Source organism: Pseudophryne corroboree, chromosome 11, assembly GCF_028390025.1.
Source record: "Pseudophryne corroboree isolate aPseCor3 chromosome 11, aPseCor3.hap2, whole genome shotgun sequence".
In the NCBI taxonomy this organism is placed as follows: Eukaryota; Metazoa; Chordata; class Amphibia; order Anura; family Myobatrachidae; genus Pseudophryne; species Pseudophryne corroboree.
The window spans coordinates 134,351,014-134,373,870 of NC_086454.1; the positions used below are offsets into that span (position 1 = coordinate 134,351,014).

Below are 22,857 nucleotides of genomic sequence, written 5' to 3' on the forward strand. Positions count from 1 at the left end.
GCCAGTACACAGAGCAAAGCCCCATCTGATGGCCAGTACACAGAGCAAAGCCCCATCTGATGGCCAGTACACAGGTAAAGCCCCATCTGATGGCCAGTACACAGGTAAAGCCCCATCTGATGGCCAGTACACAGAGCAAAGCCCCATCTGATGGCCAGTACACAGAGCAAAGCCCCATCTGATGGCCAGTACACAGGTAAAGCCCCATCTGATGGCCAGTACACAGGTAAAGCCCCATCTGATGGCCAGTACACAGGTAAAGCCCCATCTGATGGCCAGTACACAGGTAAAGCCCCATCTGATGGCCAGTACACAGGTAAAGCCCCATCTGATGGCCAGTACACAGGTAAAGCCCCATCTGATGGCCAGTACACAGGTAAAGCCCCATCTGATGGCCAGTACACAGGTAAAGCCCCATCTGATGGCCAGTACACAGGTAAAGCCCCATCTGATGGCCAGTACACAGGTAAAGCCCCATCTGATGGCCAGCACACAGGTAAAGCCCCATCTGATGGCCAGTACACAGAGCAAAGCCCCATCTGATGGCCAGTACACAGAGCAAAGCCCCATCTGATGGCCAGTACACAGGTAAAGCCCCATCTGATGGCCAGTACACAGGTAAAGCCCCATCTGATGGCCAGTACACAGGTAAAGCCCCATCTGATGGCCAGTACACAGGTAAAGCCCCATCTGATGGCCAGTACACAGGTAAAGCCCCATCTGATGGCCAGCACACAGGTAAAGCCCCATCTGATGGCCAGTACACAGGTAAAGCCCCATCTGATGGCCAGTACACAGGTAAAGCCCCATCTGATGGCCAGTACACAGGTAAAGCCCCATCTGATGGCCAGTACACAGGTAAAGCCCCATCTGATGGCCAGTACACAGGTAAAGCCCCATGTGATGGCCAGCACACAGGTAAAGCCCCATCTGATGGCCAGTACACAGGTAAAGCCCCATCTGATGGCCAGTACACAGGTAAAGCCCCATCTGATGGCCAGCACACAGGTAAAGCCCCATCTGATGGCCAGTACACAGGTAAAGCCCCATCTGATGGCCAGTACACAGGTAAAGCCCCATCTGATGGCCAGTACACAGGTAAAGCCCCATCTGATGGCCAGCACACAGGTAAAGCCCTCCTTGAACCCCATTTGACAAGTATATAAATGATATAGAGCCTATGTTGATGTAAGCAATATACAAAACAAGGAACTGTGATTAGCACTCGCGCTCGCCCCCCACACATGTCCTGGCCAGCTCCCCCCTGCACACTTTGGAGTAACAATGCCCAGCATGTACCCATTCCTATTCTCAGTAGTATCAATACCCAGTACAGCATATACCCAATAATATTCTCAGTAGTAACAATGCCCAGCATGTACCCATTACTATTCTCAGTAGTAACAATGCCCAGCATGTACCCATTACTATTCTCAGTAGTAACAATGCCCAGCATGTACCCATTACTATTCTCAGTAGTAACAATGCCCAGCATGTACCCATTACTATTCTCAGTAGTAACAATGCCCAGCATGTACCCATTACTATTCTCAGTAGTAACAATGCCCAGCATGTACCCATTACTATTCTCAGTAGTAACAATGCCCAGCATGTACCCATTACTATTCTCAGTAGTAACAATGCCCAGCATGTACCCATTAATATTCTCAGTAGTAACAATGCCCAGCATGTACCCATTACTATTCTCAGTAGTAACAATGCCCAGCATGTACCCATTACTATTCTCAGTAGTAACAATGCCCAGCATGTACCCATTACTATTCTCAGTAGTAACAATGCCCAGCATGTACCCATTACTATTCTCAGTAGTAAAAATGCCCAGCATGTACCCATTAATATTCTCAGTAGTAACAATGCCCAGCATGTACCCATTACTATTCTCAGTAGTAACAATGCCCAGCATGTACCCATTACTATTCTCAGTAGTAACAATGCCCAGCATGTACCCATTACTATTCTCAGTAGTAACAATGCCCAGCATGTACCCATTAATATTCTCAGTAGTAACAATACCCAGTAAGTACAGCATGCACCCAATAATATTCTCAATAGTAACATTGCCCATGATGGGGACATGTCATACGATGCAAATTGTGCCTCCAAGACCCCCCTGCCTTAGTGAATACTGAGTACCTGATTATCAGATAGGAGCTAATCAAGCAAAAGCATGCATAAAAGTAAACGATATCCAGATGATAGGTCGTCAGTCAAAATGTCAACAGTCAATAGGTCATAGATACATAGATACACAGAAATTGATGGCAGATAATAACCACTTGGCCCATCTAGTCTGCCCTTAGATAGATGTGAGATAGAGAAATATCAGAAATAGATGTAGATAGATATGAGGCAGGTAAAAAGATAGATATGAGATAGATAGATAGATAGATAGATAGATAGATAGATAGATAGATCGATAGATAGAAACATGGCGCCAGCACTCCTGTCCATTTCGGCTGCAGTGCCCAACGCGGGTCCCCGGAAAGGTAAGTAGACCATGGGTGCAGTGTATGCGTTGCAGGCACCCCCTGGACCCAGGTGCACCACACACATTACACCCATAATAGAATCGCCAACGTACAATGGTTTCTCATAGGGACTCTTTAGGAACATCAGACTGCCACATAGTTACTGTAGCAACTAAATTGTTGTGTTTGGCATCAGATACAAGCATGTGAACCACTGTACAATTAACTATAGGGTGAGTTTTTACTAATACTAGAGTATGCGAGAACAGAAAAACTACATAGAAAGCAGAAGCACAAAATGCATTAAACAAATAAGTGAGGCACAGTATCTAATCATACATCGCATGTATACACCAAACGTCCAATATTCAGTCAGTACACCCTCCATTTCTGTTACATTATCACTTCAATACCAGTTGAAATAGACCATGACCCGCTATTTTCTCAGTGTTACATCCATAGGTATGAATATTATATATCATATTAAAACAGAAAAATATTTTTCTTAAAACACAGAAAGAGTAGGAGGAGCGGTATGGATCCATTGCTGAAAGAAACTTTTTTTACTAATTAGCTCTCAGATTATTCAGATATCCTAGTTCCTTTTCTATCATTTATTTAAAACATATTCCATTCCTACCCACTGAGTCGAATGCTTGAAGGAAGCCTTTTGGAGCCAGTGCCTCCCTGTTATCGACCTAATGAGCACAAAGATGCTGCACATCCATGCTGACCCTCAGTAGTTTACCCAGGACTTTGAGGATCTTTACGCTGCTGAATCTCTGCAAGTTTGAGGGCAGTAGTAATATGCAGCATATATAGCTATATTTTGATTATATGACTATTGTCTTTTTAAATCTAGCCCTCAAAAGCACAGAGCATCAGCTAAACTAGAATCCCCCCCCCCCCTTCTCTTGCAGGACAATAATGTCATGATGAGGCAGTGGCCAACCTCTTCTTATAATCATTATCCACATTAATGCAAAATGCATAGATGCCAACTGTCCCTAATTTCTGGCAACTTTCCCAGGGTTTAAGGATTTGTCCCTATTTCCCAACTGCACAACACAATGTTCCTCTTACTCTGAATATTAACTTAATCTCTCCGTCTGTATTTATTTCTGGTCACTGTAAATTGATATTAATTAGGGAGTAACATTTACAATGTAAAAATCTGGTATTATGGGTAAAACAGTGTAACTTACATGCTCTGTTAGGGAGGAGTCTTTTTCCAGGAACTGAACTGCACAATAGGCAAGCTGCGGAAAGAAAATACGTCAAGACACTAAAAGCACTACGCAACTCAATAGACTTTCCCACTCTATAATCTATTATTGCGGCACCTTGTATATGCTGCACACAACTAAGTATACATGAACCGCACACTTTATTTCATTGAATATAACTTTACTTGTGCTCACTGCTTGCAATATTATATATATACACATACGTACGTACGTACATACATACATACATACATACATACATATATATTTCTCTAACGTCCTAGTGGATGCTGGGGACTCCGTAAGGACCATGGGGAATAGACGGGCTCCGCAGGAGACTGGGCACTCTAAGAAAGATATAGTACTACTGGTGTGCACTGGCTCCTCCATCTATGCCCCTCCTCCAGACCTCAGTTAGAATCTGTGCCCGGACAGAGCTGGGTGCATTTTAGTGAGCTCTCCTGAGTATTAAAGTTAGGTTTTTTATTTTCAGAAAGCTTCTGCTGGCAACAGACTCTCTGCTACGTGGGACTGAGGGGAGTGAAGCAAACCTACTAACTGCGGCTAGGTTGCGCTTCTTAGGCTACTGGACACCATTAGCTCCAGAGGGATCGAACACAGGACCTGACCTTGTCGTCCGCTCCCGGAGACGCGCCGCCGTCCCTCTCGCAGAGCCAGAAGTCAGAAGCCGGCGGGTTGAAGCAAGAAGACGTCAAAATCGGCGGCAGAAGACTCCTGTCTTCAAATGAGGTAGCGCACAGCACTGCAGCTGTGCGCCATTGCGCCCACACTAACCCACACACTCCGGTCACTGTAGGGTGCAGGGCGCAGGGGGGGGCGCCCTGGGCAGCAATTGATTACCTCCTGGCAAAAAGCAGCATATATACAGTTGGACACTGTTATATGCATGAGCCCCCGCCATTAATTTTACACAAAATCGCGGGAGAAGCCCGCCGCTGAGGGGGCGGGGCTTTCTTCCTCAGCACTCACCAGCACCACTTTCTCTCCACAGCTCCGCTGAGAGGAAGCTCCCCAGGCTCTCCCCTGCAGAAGCACGATAGAGAGGGTGAAAAAGAGAGGGGGGGGGCACATAAATTTGGCGTAAAAACAATATATACAGCAGCTACTGGGTTAACACTAAGTTAAGGTGGGTACACACTAGTAGATATATCTGCAGATTAATTGATCTGCAGATATATCTATGTACGGATCGGGCAGTGTGCTGTGCATACACACAGCCCGATCCGTCGGGGGACTGACGTCATGAACTGGGCGGGCGGGCGCGAGCGCCCGCCCAGTTCACCTGTCTATCACCGCCGGCCGCCGCAGCATGTGTACGGGCGGTCGGACGACCGCCCCGTACACACACAGCGACGGGCCAATATATCGTTAGATATATTGGCTGTCGGCTGTGCTGCGCGGCCGACGCGATACGTCTGTGAACGACGGAGTTCACAGACGTATCGCCCGTACACACTGGCCGACGGTCCCGCGATGTATCGGCCGTTCAAGAGAACGGCCGATACATCGACCAGTGTGTACGGGCCTTTACTGTGTGATTCCTGGGTCATATAGCGCTGGGGTGTGTGCTGGCATACTCTCTCTCTGTCTCTCCAAAGGGCCTTGTGGGGGAACTGTCTTCAAATAGAGCATCCCCTGTGTGTGTGGTGTGTCGGTACGTCTGTGTCGACATGTCTGAGGTAAAAGGCTCCCCTAAGGAAGAGATAGAGCAAATATGTGTGTGAGAGGGTGTCTCCGTCGACAACGCCGACACCTGTTTGGATATGTGTAAGTGCTGAGGTGAATTTATTGCACAAAAGATTAGAGAACAGACAGGAAATCTACCCATGTCTGTCCCTATGTCACAGAGATCTTCAGAGTCTCACAATTCTCACTATCCAAAATAATAAACACTGATATCGACAAGGAGTTTGACTCCAGTGTCGACTACGATAATGCAAAGTTACAGCCAAAATGGCTGAAAGGTATTCAATATATGATTATTGTAATAAAAGATGATTTGCATATCACTGATGACTCATTTGTCCCTGACACAAGGGTACACATGTTAAGGGGAAGAAAGCTGAGGTAAATTTCCCTCCTCTCATGAGGAAAAAGAGCGGGAATCTCCAGACAAGAGACTGCAGCTTCCCACAAAGAATTCTCAGGCAGTATCCTTTCCCCACTAGGGCCAGGATGTGATGGGAATCTTCCCCTAGGGTGTCACGTTTGCACAGAAGGTAGCACTAGCTATTCTCAGGGATCCTGCAGATAGCGTGCACATTCTAGTACACTACTCAGACCGGCGATTGTGTCGGCATGGGTTTATAGCGCTGTGGCAGCATGGACAGGTACCTTATCAGCAGAGATTGAGACCCTAGTATGCATATAGATATATATGTATATATAGTGATATATATATATATATATATATTAAAGATGCTGTCTTAAGAGATAGGTATATATATATATAAAACATGCCCAAAGAGACATGAGTATACTGGGTCCTAGAGTCAAAGCTATGTCGATTTCTGCTTGACGTGTCCTGTAGAATGTGCAATGGACAGATGATGCCGACTTAAGAGGCATATGGAAGGCTGAGGATTGTGTGGAGAAGGGTTCTCGGACCTGGTCTCCACAGCTATAGCTGGTAATTCTGATATTTTGCCTTATATTCCTGCACAGCCTAGGAAAGCACGACATTATCAAATGCAGCCTTTCGAATAAAGAAACAAGAAAGTCCGAGGTGCGTCCTTTCTTGCCAGAGGCGGGGGCAGAGGAAAGAAGCTGCACAACACAGCTAGTTCCCAGGAACAGAAGTCCTCCCCGGCCTCTACAAAGATCCACCGCATGTCGCTGGGGCTCCACAGGCGGAGCTAGGCCCGGTGGGGGCACGCCTTCGTAAGTTCAGCCACAAGTGAGTTCACTCCCTGTTAGATCCCAGGGCAATAGATATTGTGTCTCAGGGATACAAGCTGGACTTTGAGAAGATGCCCCCTCACCGACGGCCCTGCCGGCTTCCCCCCACGAGAGGGAAACAGTGTTAACTGCAATTCACAAATTGTATCTTCAACAGGTGGTGGTCAAGGTTCCCCTCCTTCAACAAGGAGGGGGTTATTATTCGACCATGTTGTAGTCCCGAAACCAGACGGTTCGGTCGGACCCATATTGAATTTAAAATCCCTGAACATATACCTGAAAAGGTTCAAGTTCAAGATGGAATCGCTAAGAGCGGTTATTGCAAGCCTGAAAGGGGGAGATTTTATGGTGACTCGGGACATAAAGGATGCATACCTTCATGTCCCCATTTATCCACCTCATCAGGCGTACCTCAGATTTGCGGTACGGGATTGTCATTACCAATTTCAGACGTTGCCGTTTGGTCTCTCCACGGCCTTGAGAATATTCACCAAGGTAATGGCGGAAATGATGGTGCTCCTGCGGAAGCAAGGTGTCACTATTATCACGTACTTGGACGATCTCCTCATAAAAGCGAGATCAAGAGAGCAGTTGCTGAACAGCGTATCACTTTCTCTGGAAGTGTAACGGCAACATGGCGGGATTCTATATATTCCAAAGTCGCAGTTGGTTCTTACAGCTCATCTGCCTCTCCTAGGCATGATCCTAGACACAGACCAGAAAAGGGTTTATCTCCCGATACAGAGAGCTCAGGAGCTCGTGACACTGGTCAGGAATCTATTAAAACCAAAACAGGTGTCAGTGCATCACTGCACTCGGGTCCTGGGAAGGAGGGTGGCATCATACGAGGCCATTCCCTTCGGCAGGTTCCATACGAGGACCTTCCAATGGGACTTACTGGACAAGTGGTCCGGATCACATCTTCAGATGCATCGGTTAATCACCCTATCCCCCAGTGCCAGGGTGTCTCTCCTGTGGTGGCTGCAGAGTGCTCACCTTCTCGAAGGTCGCAGATTCGGCATTCAGGACTGGGTCCTGGTGACCACGGATGCAAGCCTCCGAGGGTGGGGGGCAGTCACACAGGGAAGAAATTTCCAAGGGCTGTGGTCAAGGCAGGAAACTTGCCTTCACATCAATATCCTGGAACTAAGGGCCATATACAACGCCCTAAGTCAAGCGGAGACCCTGCTTCGCGACCAACCGGTTCTGATTCAGTCAGACAATATCACCGCAGTGGCTCATGTAAACCGCCTAGGCGGCACAAGGAGCAGGGTGGCGATGGTAGAAGCCACCAGAATTCATCACTGGGCGGAGAATCACGTAAGCGCACTGTCAGCAGTGTTCATTCCGGGAGTGGACAACTGGGAAGCAGACTTTCTCAGCAGGCACGACCTCCACCCGGGAGAGTAGGGACTTCATCAAGAAGTCTTCGCGCAGCTTGTAGGTCGGTGGGAACTGCCACAGGTGGACATGATGGCATCCCGCCTCAACAAAAAGCTACAGAGGTATTGCGCCAGGTCAAGAGACTCTCAGGCGATAGCTGTAGATGCACTGGTGACACCGTGGATGTTCCAGTCGGTTTATGTGTTTCCTCCTTTTCCTCTCTTACCCAAGGTGCTGAGAATCATAAGGAAAAGAGGAGTGAGAACAATACTCATTGTTCCGGATTGGCCAAGAAGGACTTGGTATCCAGAGCTGCAAGAAATGCTCAGAGGACCCATGGCCTCTGCCTCTAGGGTAGGATCTGTTGCAGCAGGGACCTTGTATGTTCCAAGACTTACCGCAGCTGCGTTTGACGGCATGGCGGTTGGACGCCGGATCCTAGTAGAAAAGAGGGATTCCGGATGAGGTTATTCCTACGCTGATAAGGGCTAGGAAGGACGTGACGGCTAAACATTATCACCGTATACGGCGAAAATATGTTGCTGGGTGTGAGGCCAGGAATGCCTCTACAGAGGAAGTCCAGCTGGGCCGTTTCCTTCACTTCCTACAGTCGGGAGTGACTTTGGGCCTAGAATTGGGGTCCATTAAGGTCCAGATTTCGGCCCGATCCATTTTCTTCATACAAAAACTAGCTTCTCTACCTGAAGTTCAGACGTTTGTAAAGGGAGTGCTGCATATTCAGCCCCTTTTTTGTGCCACCAGTGGCACCTTGGGATCTTAACGTGGTGTTGAGTTTCCTGAAATCTCACTGGTTTGAGCCGCTTAAAACCGTGGAGTTAAAATATCTCACGTGAAAAGTGGTCAAAAATTGGCGGCTTTGTCATGTAAAAGCCCCTATCTGGTTTTCCATATGGACAGGGCAGAATTATGGACTCGTCCGCAATTTCTGCCAAAGGTGGTGTCATCTTTTCATGTGAACCAACCTATTGTGGTGCCTGCGGCTACTCGTGACTTGGAAGATTCCAAGTTACTAGATGTAGTCAGGGCTTTGAAGATTTATGTAGCCAGATCGGCTGGAGTCAGGAAACCTGACTCGCTGTTTATCCTGTATGCATCCAACAAGCTGGGTGCTCCTGCTTCAAAGCAAACTATTGCTCGCTGGATCTGTAACACGATTCAGCAGGCTCATTCTGCGGCTGGCTTGCCGCCTCCAAAATCTGTAAAAGCCCATTCCACAAGGAAGGTGGGCTCTTCTTGGGCGGCTGCCCGAGGGGTCTCGGCATTACAACTTTGCCGAGCAGCTACTTGGTCGGGTTCAAACACTTTTGCAAAGTTCTACAAGTTTGATACCCTGGCTGAGGAGGACCTTGTGTTTGCTCATTCAGTGCTGCAGAGTCATCCGCACTCTCCCGCCCGTTTGGGAGCTTTGGTATAATCCCCATTGTCCTTACGGAATCCCCAGCATCCACTAGGACGTTAGAGAAAATAAGATTTTACTCACCGGTAAATCTATTTCTCGTAGTCCGTAGTGGATGCTGGGCGCCCGTCCCAAGTGCGGACTTCTTTTGCAATACTTGTATATAGTTATTGCTTACATAAGGGTTATGTTATGGTTGCATCAGGTTTGTCTGATGCTCTGTTGTTGTTCATACTGTTGACTGGGTATGTTATCACAAGTTATACGGTGTGATTGGTGTGGCTGGTATGAGTCTTACCCTGGATTCCAAAATCCTTTCCTTGTAATGTCAGCTCTTCCGGGCACAGTTTCCTTAACTGAGGTCTGGAGGAGGGGCATAGAGGGAGGAGCCAGTGCACACCAGTAGTACTAAATCTTTCTTAGAGTGCCCAGTCTCCTGCGGAGCCCGTCTATTCCCCATGGTCCTTACGGAGTCCCCAGCGTCCACTACGGACTACGAGAAATAGATTTACCGGTGAGTAAAATCTTATATATATATATATATATATATACACACATATATATTATATAAATACACATACACACATATACACAGTAACAACGTGGTCCGGCTCTCCCAATATTTATTCAATGGAGTCGGGTGCCAGCATTAAACAGTCAAAATATCATACAAATGTGCTGCACTCCTGGCGACTTAATAAACTGCTTTACATCTGCATAAGTACGGCAACGTTTTAGTGCCCGTTTATTAGTGGCACTTTTGTCAGGTCAATAAACGGGCACTGAAACATTGCCGTACTTATGCAGATGTACAGCCATTTATTAAGTCACCAGGAGTGCAGCACATTTGTATGAGATATATATATAAGTGATAGCCCTCCCTTTATGAATATCAGAAAATACTAAGTAGAAAGAAAACATGATTCTTCCAGCGTGGAGGATATTTGATATGAAAATGCTGAATTGCTAATGTGCATTAAGCTGTAACAACCAAATTATCGGTCTAATGCAAGCCAATCTGTAGTAAAAGATTCTTTAGTTTCTTTACATTTATAACCCCTGTGTGGCTTGTGTCAGGTGGACATGTTCCAAGATCCAATGCTGCATTCCCCCTAAACAAACAGGGATTTGCAATTTTGCATATCATACTGTGTATTGTGCAGCCTAAAATTAACTTGCTATTAGTGCAATAGATTTTGAGCTGGGAAGAAGAGATTGTGTCCTAGTTCAACGCTAGATAGCAGTGAAACAATGAAGCTCCCCAGTATTTGTGTTATACATGAAAAAGAAACCAGTGTTTAAGAAAAGTATTATTTGCACCCTTTAGTCCCTTTCTAAATGAGGCCCCATATATCCTTCTCCATCATACAACCCAACTGTTTTGATTTTGGTAGGACAGTCCAAACTTCCAGACCTTGCAAGGGGACGGGAATCCCCCAAAAATGTTGGAAGTTATAGGTGAGTTAGGGCAAAATTCATGTGGATCAGGGGCAAGGCTTATTTTGTCCTCCATGAATAATACGCTTATTCTTAAAGGCTGTGTCTATGCATGTTTATTCTTAAAGGCTGTGTCCATGTAGTCTGCTATCACTGAGCGCTCTAAGCCTCAGTGCAGATTACAGCATTTATCCTTCCCTCATACATACTGTAACTACCACTGACAACTCTTACCTGGGCATGGAATATAGAGAGCGATTTTGCAGAGTGCAGAGGTATCAATACTCGGACAAGAAACTGCTTGTGTTCAGATTTTAGAGGTAAAGCAAAACCATTGATGATACTGCAAAATAAAAAAAGAAACAAGGTACCAGTTTGGGTGATTGAGGCGTAACCGGTGCGATCCATGAGTATTATCACATATACACTGTAGGGAAACTGCAGCACATATACAAGAGAACGCGCTGGTCACAGCTCTAAAGAATCAGAGACTGAGCTCTCTATAGATACAATAGTTTCACATTGAAATTGGTAAAAATGTCTGCCCTGGATAGCCTAAAAGACTGTGATCCACCAGATGTCAGGAAAGGGAATGTCAGTGATTGCCATGTTCCAAGGTGTGTGCACGCAGCAGTCACATGTAGTAGGCGATTTAGGGGCAGATGATAAAGAGATAAACTACCAACCAATCAACATGAGAGGAGCCGATTGGCTGGTACTTTAGCTCCTTCTACTTGATCTCTGTTCAAGGCTTAGTACATCTCCCCCATAGTGCTTAAACACTGCTGATTCATATATTTTGTTTCTGGTCCTGCCCTGGTTAAGTATAAACTGTAAAAGTACAGTAAAAGCCAAGTACCCCAACAGGTCATGGTTTCACACACAGGTGAATGATTTATTTTGCTGAATTGGTAATTAACCCACTTGTTTCCAAGGACAGTAATCCGGGAAATCTGAACTGTTGGGGATACTTGGGGACTGGAGTCGAAAACCACTAGTATAGTCTAATAAACTGTAGCTTCCTGAGTGACAAGAACATCACTGACAACAAACAGGAGTGGTTCCACAGTACAAATCAAAAACAAAAATGTCTTATTCTTACTACTTATATTACTGACTGTATCGTTTCTTCTTCGCTCCATTCTGCCTACCACAACATTGGCCATCACGTAGATTGTTGGGTAGCGATGTACACGCAGACTGATGCAAACCCATGTCTGCCACTAGAACTTCCCCCAAGCTTTTCTATTGTGAGATAATTGCCACAAATAAGATTGAAATAAGGGGCAGAGGAAAAAATAAATGGATTTTTGGTTTTGGGAAAAGATGGCAAACAGTGGCAGCTGAACTGAATGCTGAAATCTACAAGCAAGCTTAGTATCACTGGCCTCTCAGCCCCAATACTGGCAGGGCAGCACTGGCTGCAGGGAGGTGACATAGTGCAGAGAGGAAATGGCCACACATTGGTGTGTTATGGGGGTCATTCCGAGTTGTTCGCTCGCAAGCTGCTTTTAGCAGCTTTGCACACGCTAAGCCGACGTCTACTGGGAGTGAATCTTAGCTTATCAAAATTGCGAACGAAAGATTAGCAGAATTGCGAATAGACACTTCTTAGCAGTTTCTGAGTAGCTCCACACTTACTCGGCATCTGCGATCAGTTCAGTCAGTTTCGTTCCTGGTTTGACGTCACAAACACACCCAGCGTTCGGCCAGACACTCCTCCGTTTCTCCAGCCACTCCCGCGTTTTTTCCAGAAACGGTAGCGTTTTTTCGCACACACCCATAAAACGGCCAGTTTCCGCCCAGAAACACCCACTTCCTGTCAATCACATTACGATCACCAGAACGAAGAAAAAACCTCGTAATGCCGTGAGTAAAATACCTAACTGCATAGCAAATTTACTTGGCGCAGTCGCACTGCGGACATTGCGCATGCGCATTAGCGACTAATCGCTCCGTTGCGAGAAAAAAATAACGAGCGAACAACTCGGAATGACCCCCTATATGTGGATCAGGCATGGTATGGGCAATTCAAGAGATTGTTCAAAATTGTACCAACTCTTCTACGAGGAACGTTGTGAGATATATAATATATACAAAGATACTAACATTTCTCCTTACTGCCATCATTATTGCAGGACACTACCACTTTGTGGGCTCCGGCCTGCAACCAAGACAGCTTTGTCCAATGTGGCCAGTGATTGGGTTAGGTGCACAGCTGCCACTGGTGCGCACAACATTTAAGGGGCTTTATTTTTTTGGAACAGGGACTAAGGACCTGATTGAGAGATGAACACACATTCCATCGCAGCTGCGATTCAGGGTACAGGAACTGTGGGAAAATCTGCAGATGTCGCAGCAGTTGGGATGTGTATTGAAACGGCCACTGTAGGCATCTGAGATCTGCATGTAAAGACGCAGACATCCGACGCCCATCGGTCGATAACCAGGCTTCTGTGTAACCTCACTATGGTTGCAGGAAGTAAAACACCAGAGACATTGTAACTGCATACGGGATCGTAGTCACATATGTGACGCGCCCCTGAAATGGTTACGACACGCCTGTGTCTGAATCACCACTTTCCCTTTACGTCCCACAAATGCTCCCTGCCTGTCATTCACTTTGCTAAATAAACCCTCACTGCAACCGCATCCGTAAGACCACCACGGCAGATGTACGTATCCGTAAGACCACCACGGCAGATGTACGTATCCGTAAGACCACCACGGCAGATGTACGTATCCGTAAGACCACCACGGCAGATGCACAGTGTGTTGCATGTGCATGCACAGCTGCAAACAAAATGGGGATAATCTAGGACACAGGTTCTCAAACTCGGTCCTCAGGACCCCACACTGTGCATGTTTTGCAGGTCTCCTCACAGAATCACAAGTGAAATAATTAGCTCCACCTGCGGACCTTTTAAAATGTGTCAGTGAGTAATTAATACACCTGTGCACTTGCTGGGTTACCTGCAAAACATGCACTGTGTGGGGTCCTGAGGACCGAGTTTGAGAACCACTGATCTAGGATAATTATAGACTACTATTGCACTGCAACAAGACACTGATCACTTTACACAATTCTTGGTTTGAGTTTGTGAAATTTCTGCAGTAAGTGGATGGGGTTAACCAATCCCCTGATAATTATTCATACAGATCTGTTAAATGTGAGTAACTGAATTGTCTAAGGGGGAGATGTACTAAGCCTTGGAGAGTGTTCAAGTGGAGAGAGCTAAAGTACCAGCCAATCAGCTCCTAAATGTCATATTACACGTTATGTTTCAAAAATGAGAAGAGCTGATTTGTTGGTAGTTTATCTCTCTCCACTTTATCACTCTGATAGACTTAGTACATCTGCCCCGAAGTCTTTAAGTGCCATTTAGGGCAGAGGTCATATTTTAAGATTCAGCAATTATATCACCTGACATGGAGGGCCATAACTATTCATTTATCAGGGGTCACAAAACTGCAGATCTGAATATTTGGCAGTGGAGTAAGGCTGGGTACACACTTGCCGATGGCACATTAGATGTGACATCACGCAAGACCCCCCCCTTCCCCCACCACCACCTGAAAACAATATCGTTCATACATACAGAGGGTGCATGCCGTCTTGTACAATATCTTTAGATTTCAAGTTGAAAACGAAAAGATACTGTACATCGTTAATGAGTAATGACCCGCATGAGCGCGAATCGTTAACGATATAGTGAATACATACTGGACGATGTGAATTATATATTGTCTGCCAGATTGGACAATATATCGGGTGCACATCGCCAAGTGTGTACCCAGCCTTACCCTTTAACTCTGATGGTAGCTAGGGGAAACCTGAAATGGTGCTCTTCTCATCACTAATGGTGTGTACACACTGGTGGTCATTCCGAGTTGTTCGCTCGGTAATTTTCTTCGCATCGCAGCGATTTTCCGCTAACTGCGCATGCGCAATGTTCGCACTGCGACTGCGCCAAGTAAATTTGCTATGCAGTTAGGTATTTTACTCACGGCATTACGAGGTTTTTTCTTCGTTCTGGTGATCGTAATGTGATTGACAGGAAGTGGGTGTTTCTGGGCGGAAACTGGCCGTTTTAGGGGAGTGTTTGTAAAAACGCTACAGTTTCTGGGAAAAACGCGGGAGTGGCTGGAGAAACGGAGGAGTGTCTGGGCGAACGCTGGGTGTGTTTGTGACAGCAAACCAGGAACGACAAGCACTGAACTGATCGCACTGGAAGAGTAAGTCTCAAGCTACTCAGAAACTGCACAGAGAAGTCTTTTCGCAATATTGCGAATCTTTCGTTCGCAATTTTGATAAGCTAAGATTCACTCCCAGTAGGCGGCGGCTTAGCGTGTGCAAAGCTGCTAAAAGCAGCTTGCGAGCGAACAACTCGGAATGAGGGCCACTGTGAGATATTTTCTTACAATTTTGACTATATAGTCAAAGTCGTAAGGAAAGTATATGCAGATCGCAAGGTGAAAGTCACCTTGCGATACCAATGCAATGTCGAAGCGCGGTCCCGCGCAGACGGCATCGCAAGCCTAGATAGACTGTGCAGATAAGTACATTTTGACTATATCTTAGAAAAAATAGTCAAAATTGACACTTAGCCAAAATCGCAGTCAGTACCGCAAGCACAGTCATTATATGCTTGCGATACCGACCTAGTCCCTATCGCACAGTGAGAATTGGGCAGGGCCAGTTCTAGACCTCGTGGCGCCCAGGGCAAAAGTTTCCTGTGCCCCCCCCCCCCACAGTAAAATAGAGTTGGTGCGCGCCAAAGGCGTGCGGTCAAAAATAGGGGCATGGCTTCTTCATAGGGAAGGGGCATGGCCACAGTTATCCCCCTGTACTTGTAGCTGTGCCCCCAGTAGTTGTGCCCCCAGTAGCTTTGCCCCCTGTAGCTATGCCCCCTGTAGTAGTACCCCCAGTAGCTGTTCCCCCTATAGCAGTTCCCCCTTTAGTAGTGCCCCTAGTAGATTTGCCCCCTGTAGCAGTGTCCCCAGTAGATGTGCCCCCTGTAGCAGTGTCTCCTGTAGTAGTGCCCCCAGTATGTGCCCCTAGTAGTTGTGCCCCATGTAGATTTGACCCCAGTAGCTCTGCCCCCTGGAGATTTTACCCCAGTAGCTGTGCCCCCTGTAGTAGTGCTCCCTGTAGTAGTGCCCCCAGTAGCTGTTCTTCCTTGTAGTAGTGCCCCCTGTAGATTTGCCCCCAGTAGCTGTGCCCCCTGTAGCAGTGTCCCATGTAGTAGTGCCCCCAGTATGTGCCCCCTAGTAGTTGTGCCCCCAGTAGCTGTGCCCCCAGTAGCTGTGCCCCCTGTAGTAGTGCCCCTAGTATTGTGCCTCTTGTAGATTTGCCCCATGTAGTAGTGCCCCCAGTAGCTGTGCCCCCAGTTGATTTGCCCCCAGTAGCTGTTCCCCGTAGCAGTGCCCTCTGTAGTAGTGCCCCCAGTATGTCCCCCCTGTAGTTGTGCCCCTAGTAGTTGAGCCCCCTGTAGTAGTGCCGCTTGCAAACAAGAAAAACAAAAAAACAATACTTACCACCAGCCCCGCTCCTGCTTCCGGACCGCTGCTGCTGCTGTCTCTATGGGAGAGACGTCATGACGTCTCTCCCATAGCAGCGCCGCACTGACACTAGAGATGAGCGCCTGAAATTTTTCGGGTTTTGTGTTTTGGTTTTGGGTTCGGTTCCGCGGCCGTGTTTTGGGTTCGAACGCGTTTTGGCAAAACCTCACCGAATTTTTTTTGTCGGATTCGGGTGTGTTTTGGATTCGGGTGTTTTTTTCAAAAAACACTAAAAAACAGCTTAAATCATAGAATTTGGGGGTCATTTTGATCCCAAAGTATTATTAACCTCAAAAACCATAATTTACACTCATTTTCAGTCTATTCTGAATACCTCACACCTCACAATATTATTTTTAGTCCTAAAATTTGCACCGAGGTCGCTGTGTGAGTAAGATAAGCGACCCTAGTGGCCGACACAAACACCGGGCCCATCTAGGAGTGGCACTGCAGTGTCACGCAGGATGTCCCTTCCAAAAAACCCTCCCCAAACAGCACATGACCCAAAGAAAAAAAGAGGCGCAATGAGGTAGCTGTGTGAGTAAGATTAGCGACCCTAGTGGCCGACACAAACACCGGGCCCATCTAGGAGTGGCACTGCAGTGTCACGCAGGATGTCCCTTCCAAAAAACCCTCCCCAAACAGCACATGACGCAAAGAAAAAAAGAGGCGCAATGAGGTAGCTGACTGTGTGAGTAAGATTAGCGACCCTAGTGGCCGACACAAACACCGGGCCCATCTAGGAGTGGCACTGCAGTGTCACGCAGGATGTCCCTTCCAAAAAACCCTCCCCAATCAGCACATGATGCAAAGAAAAAGAAAAGAAAAAAGAGGTGCAAGATGGAATTGTCCTTGGGCCCTCCCACCCACCCTTATGTTGTATAAACAAAACAGGACATGCACACTTTAACCAACCCATCATTTCAGTGACAGGGTCTGCCACACGACTGTGACTGATATGACGGGTTGGTTTGGACCCCCCCCAAAAAAGAAGCAATTAATCTCTCCTTGCACAAACTGGCTCTACAGAGGCAAGATGTCCACCTCATCTTCACCCTCCGATATATCACCGTGTACATCCCCCTCCTCACAGATTATCAATTCGTCCCCACTGGAATCCACCATCTCAGCTCCCTGTGTACTTTGTGGAGGCAATTGCTGCTGGTCAATGTCTCCGCGGAGGAATTGATTATAATTCATTTTAATGAACATCATCTTCTCCACATTTTCTGGATGTAACCTCGTACGCCGATTGCTGACAAGGTGAGCGGCGGCACTAAACACTCTTTCGGAGTACACACTTGTGGGAGGGCAACTTAGGTAGAATAAAGCCAGTTTGTGCAAGGGCCTCCAAATTGCCTCTTTTTCCTGCCAGTATAAGTACGGACTGTGTGACGTGCCTACTTGGATGCGGTCACTCATATAATCCTCCACCATTCTATCAATGTTGAGAGAATCATATGCAGTGACAGTAGACGACATGTCCGTAATCGTTGTCAGGTCCTTCAGTCCGGACCAGATGTCAGCATCAGCAGTCGCTCCAGACTGCCCTGCATCACCGCCAGCGGGTGGGCTCGGAATTCTGAGCCTTTTCCTCGCACCCCCAGTTGCGGGAGAATGTGAAGGAGGAGATGTTGACAGGTCGCGTTCCGCTTGACTTGACAATTTTGTCACCAGCAGGTCTTTGCACCCCAGCAGACTTGTGTCTGCCGGAAAGAGAGATCCAAGGTAGGCTTTAAATCTAGGATCGAGCACGGTGGCCAAAATGTAGTGCTCTGATTTCAACAGATTGACCACCCGTGAATCCTTGTTAAGCGAATTAAGGGCTGCATCCACAAGTCCCACATGCCTAGCGGAATCGCTCCCTTTTAGCTCCTTCTTCAATGCCTCCAGCTTCTTCTGCAAAAGCCTGATGAGGGGAATGACCTGACTCAGGCTGGCAGTGTCTGAACTGACTTCACGTGTGGCAAGTTCAAAGGGCATCAGAACCTTGCACAACGTTGAAATCATTCTCCACTGCACTTGAGACAGGTGCATTCCACCTCCTATATCGTGCTCAATTGTATAGGCTTGAATGGCCTTTTGCTGCTCCTCCAACCTCTGAAGCATATAGAGGGTTGAATTCCACCTCGTTACCACTTCTTGCTTCAGATGATGGCAGGGCAGGTTCAGTAGTTTTTGGTGGTGCTCCAGTCTCCTGTACGTGGTGCCTGTACGCCGAAAGTGTCCCGCAATTTTTCTGGCCACCGACAGCATCTCTTGCACGCCCCTGTCGTTTTTTAAAAAATTCTGCACCACCAAATTCAAGGTATGTGCAAAACATGGGACGTGCTGGAATTTGCCCATATTTAATGCACACACAATATTGCTGGCGTTGTCCGATGCCACAAATCCACAGGAGAGTCCAATTGGGGTAAGCCATTCCGCGATGATCTTCCTCAGTTGCCGTAAGAGGTTTTCAGCTGTGTGCGTATTCTGGAAACCGGTGATACAAAGCGTAGCCTGCCTAGGAAAGAGTTGGCGTTTGCGAGATGCTGCTACTGGTGCCGCCGCTGCTGTTCTTGCGGCAGGAGTCCATACATCTACCCAGTGGGCTGTCACAGTCATATAGTCCTGACCCTGCCCTGCTCCACTTGTCCACATGTCCGTGGTTAAGTGGACATTGGGTACAGCTGCATTTTTTAGGACACTGGTGACTCTTTTTCTGAGGTCTGTGTACATTTTCGGTATCGCCTGCCTAGAGAAATGGAACCTAGATGGTATTTGGTACCGGGGACACAGTACCTCCAACAAGTCTCTAGTTGGCTCTGCAGTAATGATGGATACCGGAACCACGTTTCTCACCACCCAGGATGCCAAGGCCTCAGTTATCCGCTTTGCAGTAGGATGACTGCTGTGATATTTCATCTTCCTCGCAAAGGACTGTTGAACAGTCAATTGCTTACTGGAAGTAGTACAAGTGGGCTTACGACTTCCCCTCTGGGATGACCATCGACTCCCAGCGGCAACAACAGCAGCGCCAGCAGCAGTAGGCGTTACACGCAAGGATGCATCGGAGGAATCCCAGGCAGGAGAGGACTCGTCAGAATTGCCAGTGACATGGCCTGCAGGACTATTGGCATTCCTGGGGAAGGAGGAAATTGACACTGAGGGAGTTGGTGGGGTGGTTTGCGTGAGCTTGGTTACAAGAGGAAGGGATTTACTGGTCAGTGGACTGCTTCCGCTGTCACCCAAAGTTTTTGAACTTGTCACTGACTTATTATGAATGCGCTGCAGGTGACGTATAAGGGAGGATGTTCCGAGGTGGTTAACGTCCTTACCCCTACTTATTACAGCTTGACAAAGGGAACACACGGCTTGACACCTGTTGTCCGCATTTCTGGTGAAATACCTCCACACCGAAGAGCTGATTTTTTTGGTATTTTCACCTGGCATGTCAACGGCCATATTCCTCCCACGGACAACAGGTGTCTCCCCGGGTGCCTGACTTAAACAAACCACCTCACCATCAGAATCCTCCTTGTCAATTTCCTCCCCAGCGCCAGCAACACCCATATCCTCCTCATCCTGGTGTACTTCAACACTGACATCTTCAATCTGACTATCAGGAACTGGACTGCGGGTGCTCCTTCCAGCACTTGCAGGGGGCGTGCAAATGGTGGAAGGCGCATGCTCTTCACGTCCAGTGTTGGGAAGGTCAGGCATCGCAACCGACACAATTGGACTCTCCTTGTGGATTTGGGATTTCGAAGAATGCATAGTTCTTTGCTGTGCTGCTTTTGCCAGCTTGAGTCTTTTCATTTTTCTAGCGAGAGGCTGAGTGCTTCCATCCTCATGTGAAGCTGAACCACTAGCCATGAACATAGGCCAGGGCCTCAGCCGTTCCTTGCCACTCCGTGTGGTAAATGGCATATTGGCAAGTTTACGCTTCTCCTCCGACAATTTTATTTTAGGTTTTGGAGTCCTTTTTTTTCTGATATTTGGTGTTTTGGATTTGACATGCTCTGTACTATGACATTGGGCATCGGCCTTGGCAGACGACGTTGCTGGCATTTCATCGTCTCGGCCATGACTAGTGGCAGCAGCTTCAGCACGAGGTGGAAGTGGATCTTGATCTTTCCCTAATTTTGGAACCTCAACATTTTTGTTCTCCATATTTTAATAGGCACAACTAAAAGGCACCTCAGGTAAACAATGGAGATGGATACTAGTATACAATTATGGACTGCCTGCCGACTGCAGACACAGAGGTAGCCACAGCCGTGAACTACCGTACTGTACTGTGTCTGCAGCTAATATAGACTGGTTGATAAAGAGAAGATGTCTATGTAACTATGTATGTATAAAGAAGACTGAAAAAAATCCACGGTTAGGTGGTATACAATTATGGACGGACTGCCTGCCGAGTGCAGACACAGAGGTAGCCACAGCCGTGAACTACCGTACTGTACTGTGTCTGCAGCTAATATAGACTGGTTGATAAAGAGAAGATGTCTATGTAACTATGTATGTATAAAGAAGAATGAAAAAAAACCACGGTTAGGTGGTATACAATTATGGACGGACTGCCTGCCGAGTGCAGACACAGAGGTAGCCACAGCCGTGAACTACCGTACTGTACTGTGTCTGCAGCTAATATAGACTGGTTGATAAAGAGAAGATGTCTATGTAACTATGTATGTATAAAGAAGAATGAAAAAAATCCACGGTTAGGTGGTATTACAATTATGGACGGACTGCCTGCCGAGTGCAGAGACACAGAGGTAGCCACAGCCGTGAACTACCGTACTGTGTCTGCTGCGACTGGATGATAAATGATATAAAAAATATATATATATCACTACTGCAGCCGGACAGGTATATATTATATATTATATAATGACGGACCTGCTGGACACTGTCTGTCAGCAGAATGAGTTTTATTTTTATAGAATAAAAAAAAAAAAAACACACAAGTGAAGTCACACGACGAGTGTTTAACTTTTTCAGGCAATCACAATATAAGTATACTACTAACTATACTGGTGGTCAGTGTGGTCAGGTCACTGGTCAGTCACACTGGCAGTGGCACTCCTGCAGCAAAAGTGTGCACTGTTTAATTTTAATATAATATGTACTCCTGGCTCCTGCTATAACCTATAACTGGCACTGCAGTAGTGCTCCCCAGTCTCCCCCACAATTATAAGCTGTGTGAGCTGAGCAGTCAGACAGATATATATAATATTATATATAGATAATAGATGATGCAGCACACTGGCCTGAGCCTGAGCAGTGCACACAGATATGGTATGTGACTGACTGAGTCACTGTGTGTATCGCTTTTTTCAGGCAGAGAACGGATATATTAAATAAACTGCACTGTGTGTCTGGTGGTCACTCACTATATAATATATTATGTACTCCTGGCTCCTGCTATAACCTATAACTGGCACTGCAGTAGTGCTCCCCAGTCTCCCCCACAATTATAAGCTGTGTGAGCTGAGCAGTCAGACAGATATATATAATATTATATATAGATAATAGATGATGCAGCACACTGGCCTGAGCCTGAGCAGTGCACACAGATATGGTATGTGACTGACTGAGTCACTGTGTGTATCGCTTTTTTCAGGCAGAGAACGGATATATTAAATAAACTGCACTGTGTGTCTGGTGGTCACTCACTATATAATATATTATGTACTCCTGGCTCCTGCTATAACCTATAACTGGCACTGCAGTAGTGCTCCCCAGTCTCCCCCACAATTATAAGCTGTGTGAGCTGAGCAGTCAGACAGATATATATAATATTATATATAGATAATAGATGATGCAGCACACTGGCCTGAGCCTGAGCAGTGCACACAGATATGGTATGTGACTGACTGAGTCACTGTGTGTATCGCTTTTTTCAGGCAGAGAACGGATATATTAAATAAACTGCACTGTGTGTCTGGTGGTCACTCACTATATAATATATTATGTACTCCTGGCTCCTGCTATAACCTATAACTGGCACTGCAGTAGTGCTCCCCAGTCTCCCCCACAATTATAAGCTGTGTGAGCTGAGCAGTCAGACAGATATATATAATATTATGTATAGATAATAGATGATGCAGCACACTGGCCTGAGCCTGAGCAGTGCACACAGATATGGTATGTGACTGACTGAGTCACTGTGTGTATCGCTTTTTTCAGGCAGAGAACGGATATATTAAATAAACTGCACTGTGTGTCTGGTGGTCACTCACTATATAATATATTATGTACTCCTGGCTCCTGCTATAACCTATAACTGGCACTGCAGTAGTGCTCCCCAGTCTCCCCCACAATTATAAGCTGTGTGAGCTGAGCAGTCAGACAGATATATATAATATTATATATAGATAATAGATGATGCAGCACACTGGCCTGAGCCTGAGCAGTGCACACAGATATGGTATGT

General features: G+C 46.7%; 1 protein-coding gene across 3 annotated transcripts in view; it reads right to left on the minus strand.

The window, feature by feature from the left end:
- The window catches only part of PPP2R5B (protein phosphatase 2 regulatory subunit B'beta), a 134,102-nt gene that overhangs the window by 15,126 nt on the left and 96,119 nt on the right, over positions 1-22,857 (minus strand). For all 3 annotated transcript variants that reach the window (XM_063944833.1, XM_063944831.1, XM_063944832.1), the window contains exons 8-9: positions 11,106-11,214; positions 3,695-3,748 (exon numbers count right to left, since the gene is read on the minus strand). In XM_063944833.1, the coding sequence (XP_063800903.1) occupies positions 3,695-3,748; positions 11,106-11,214 (163 nt within the window). The remainder of the gene's footprint in view (positions 1-3,694; positions 3,749-11,105; positions 11,215-22,857) is intronic.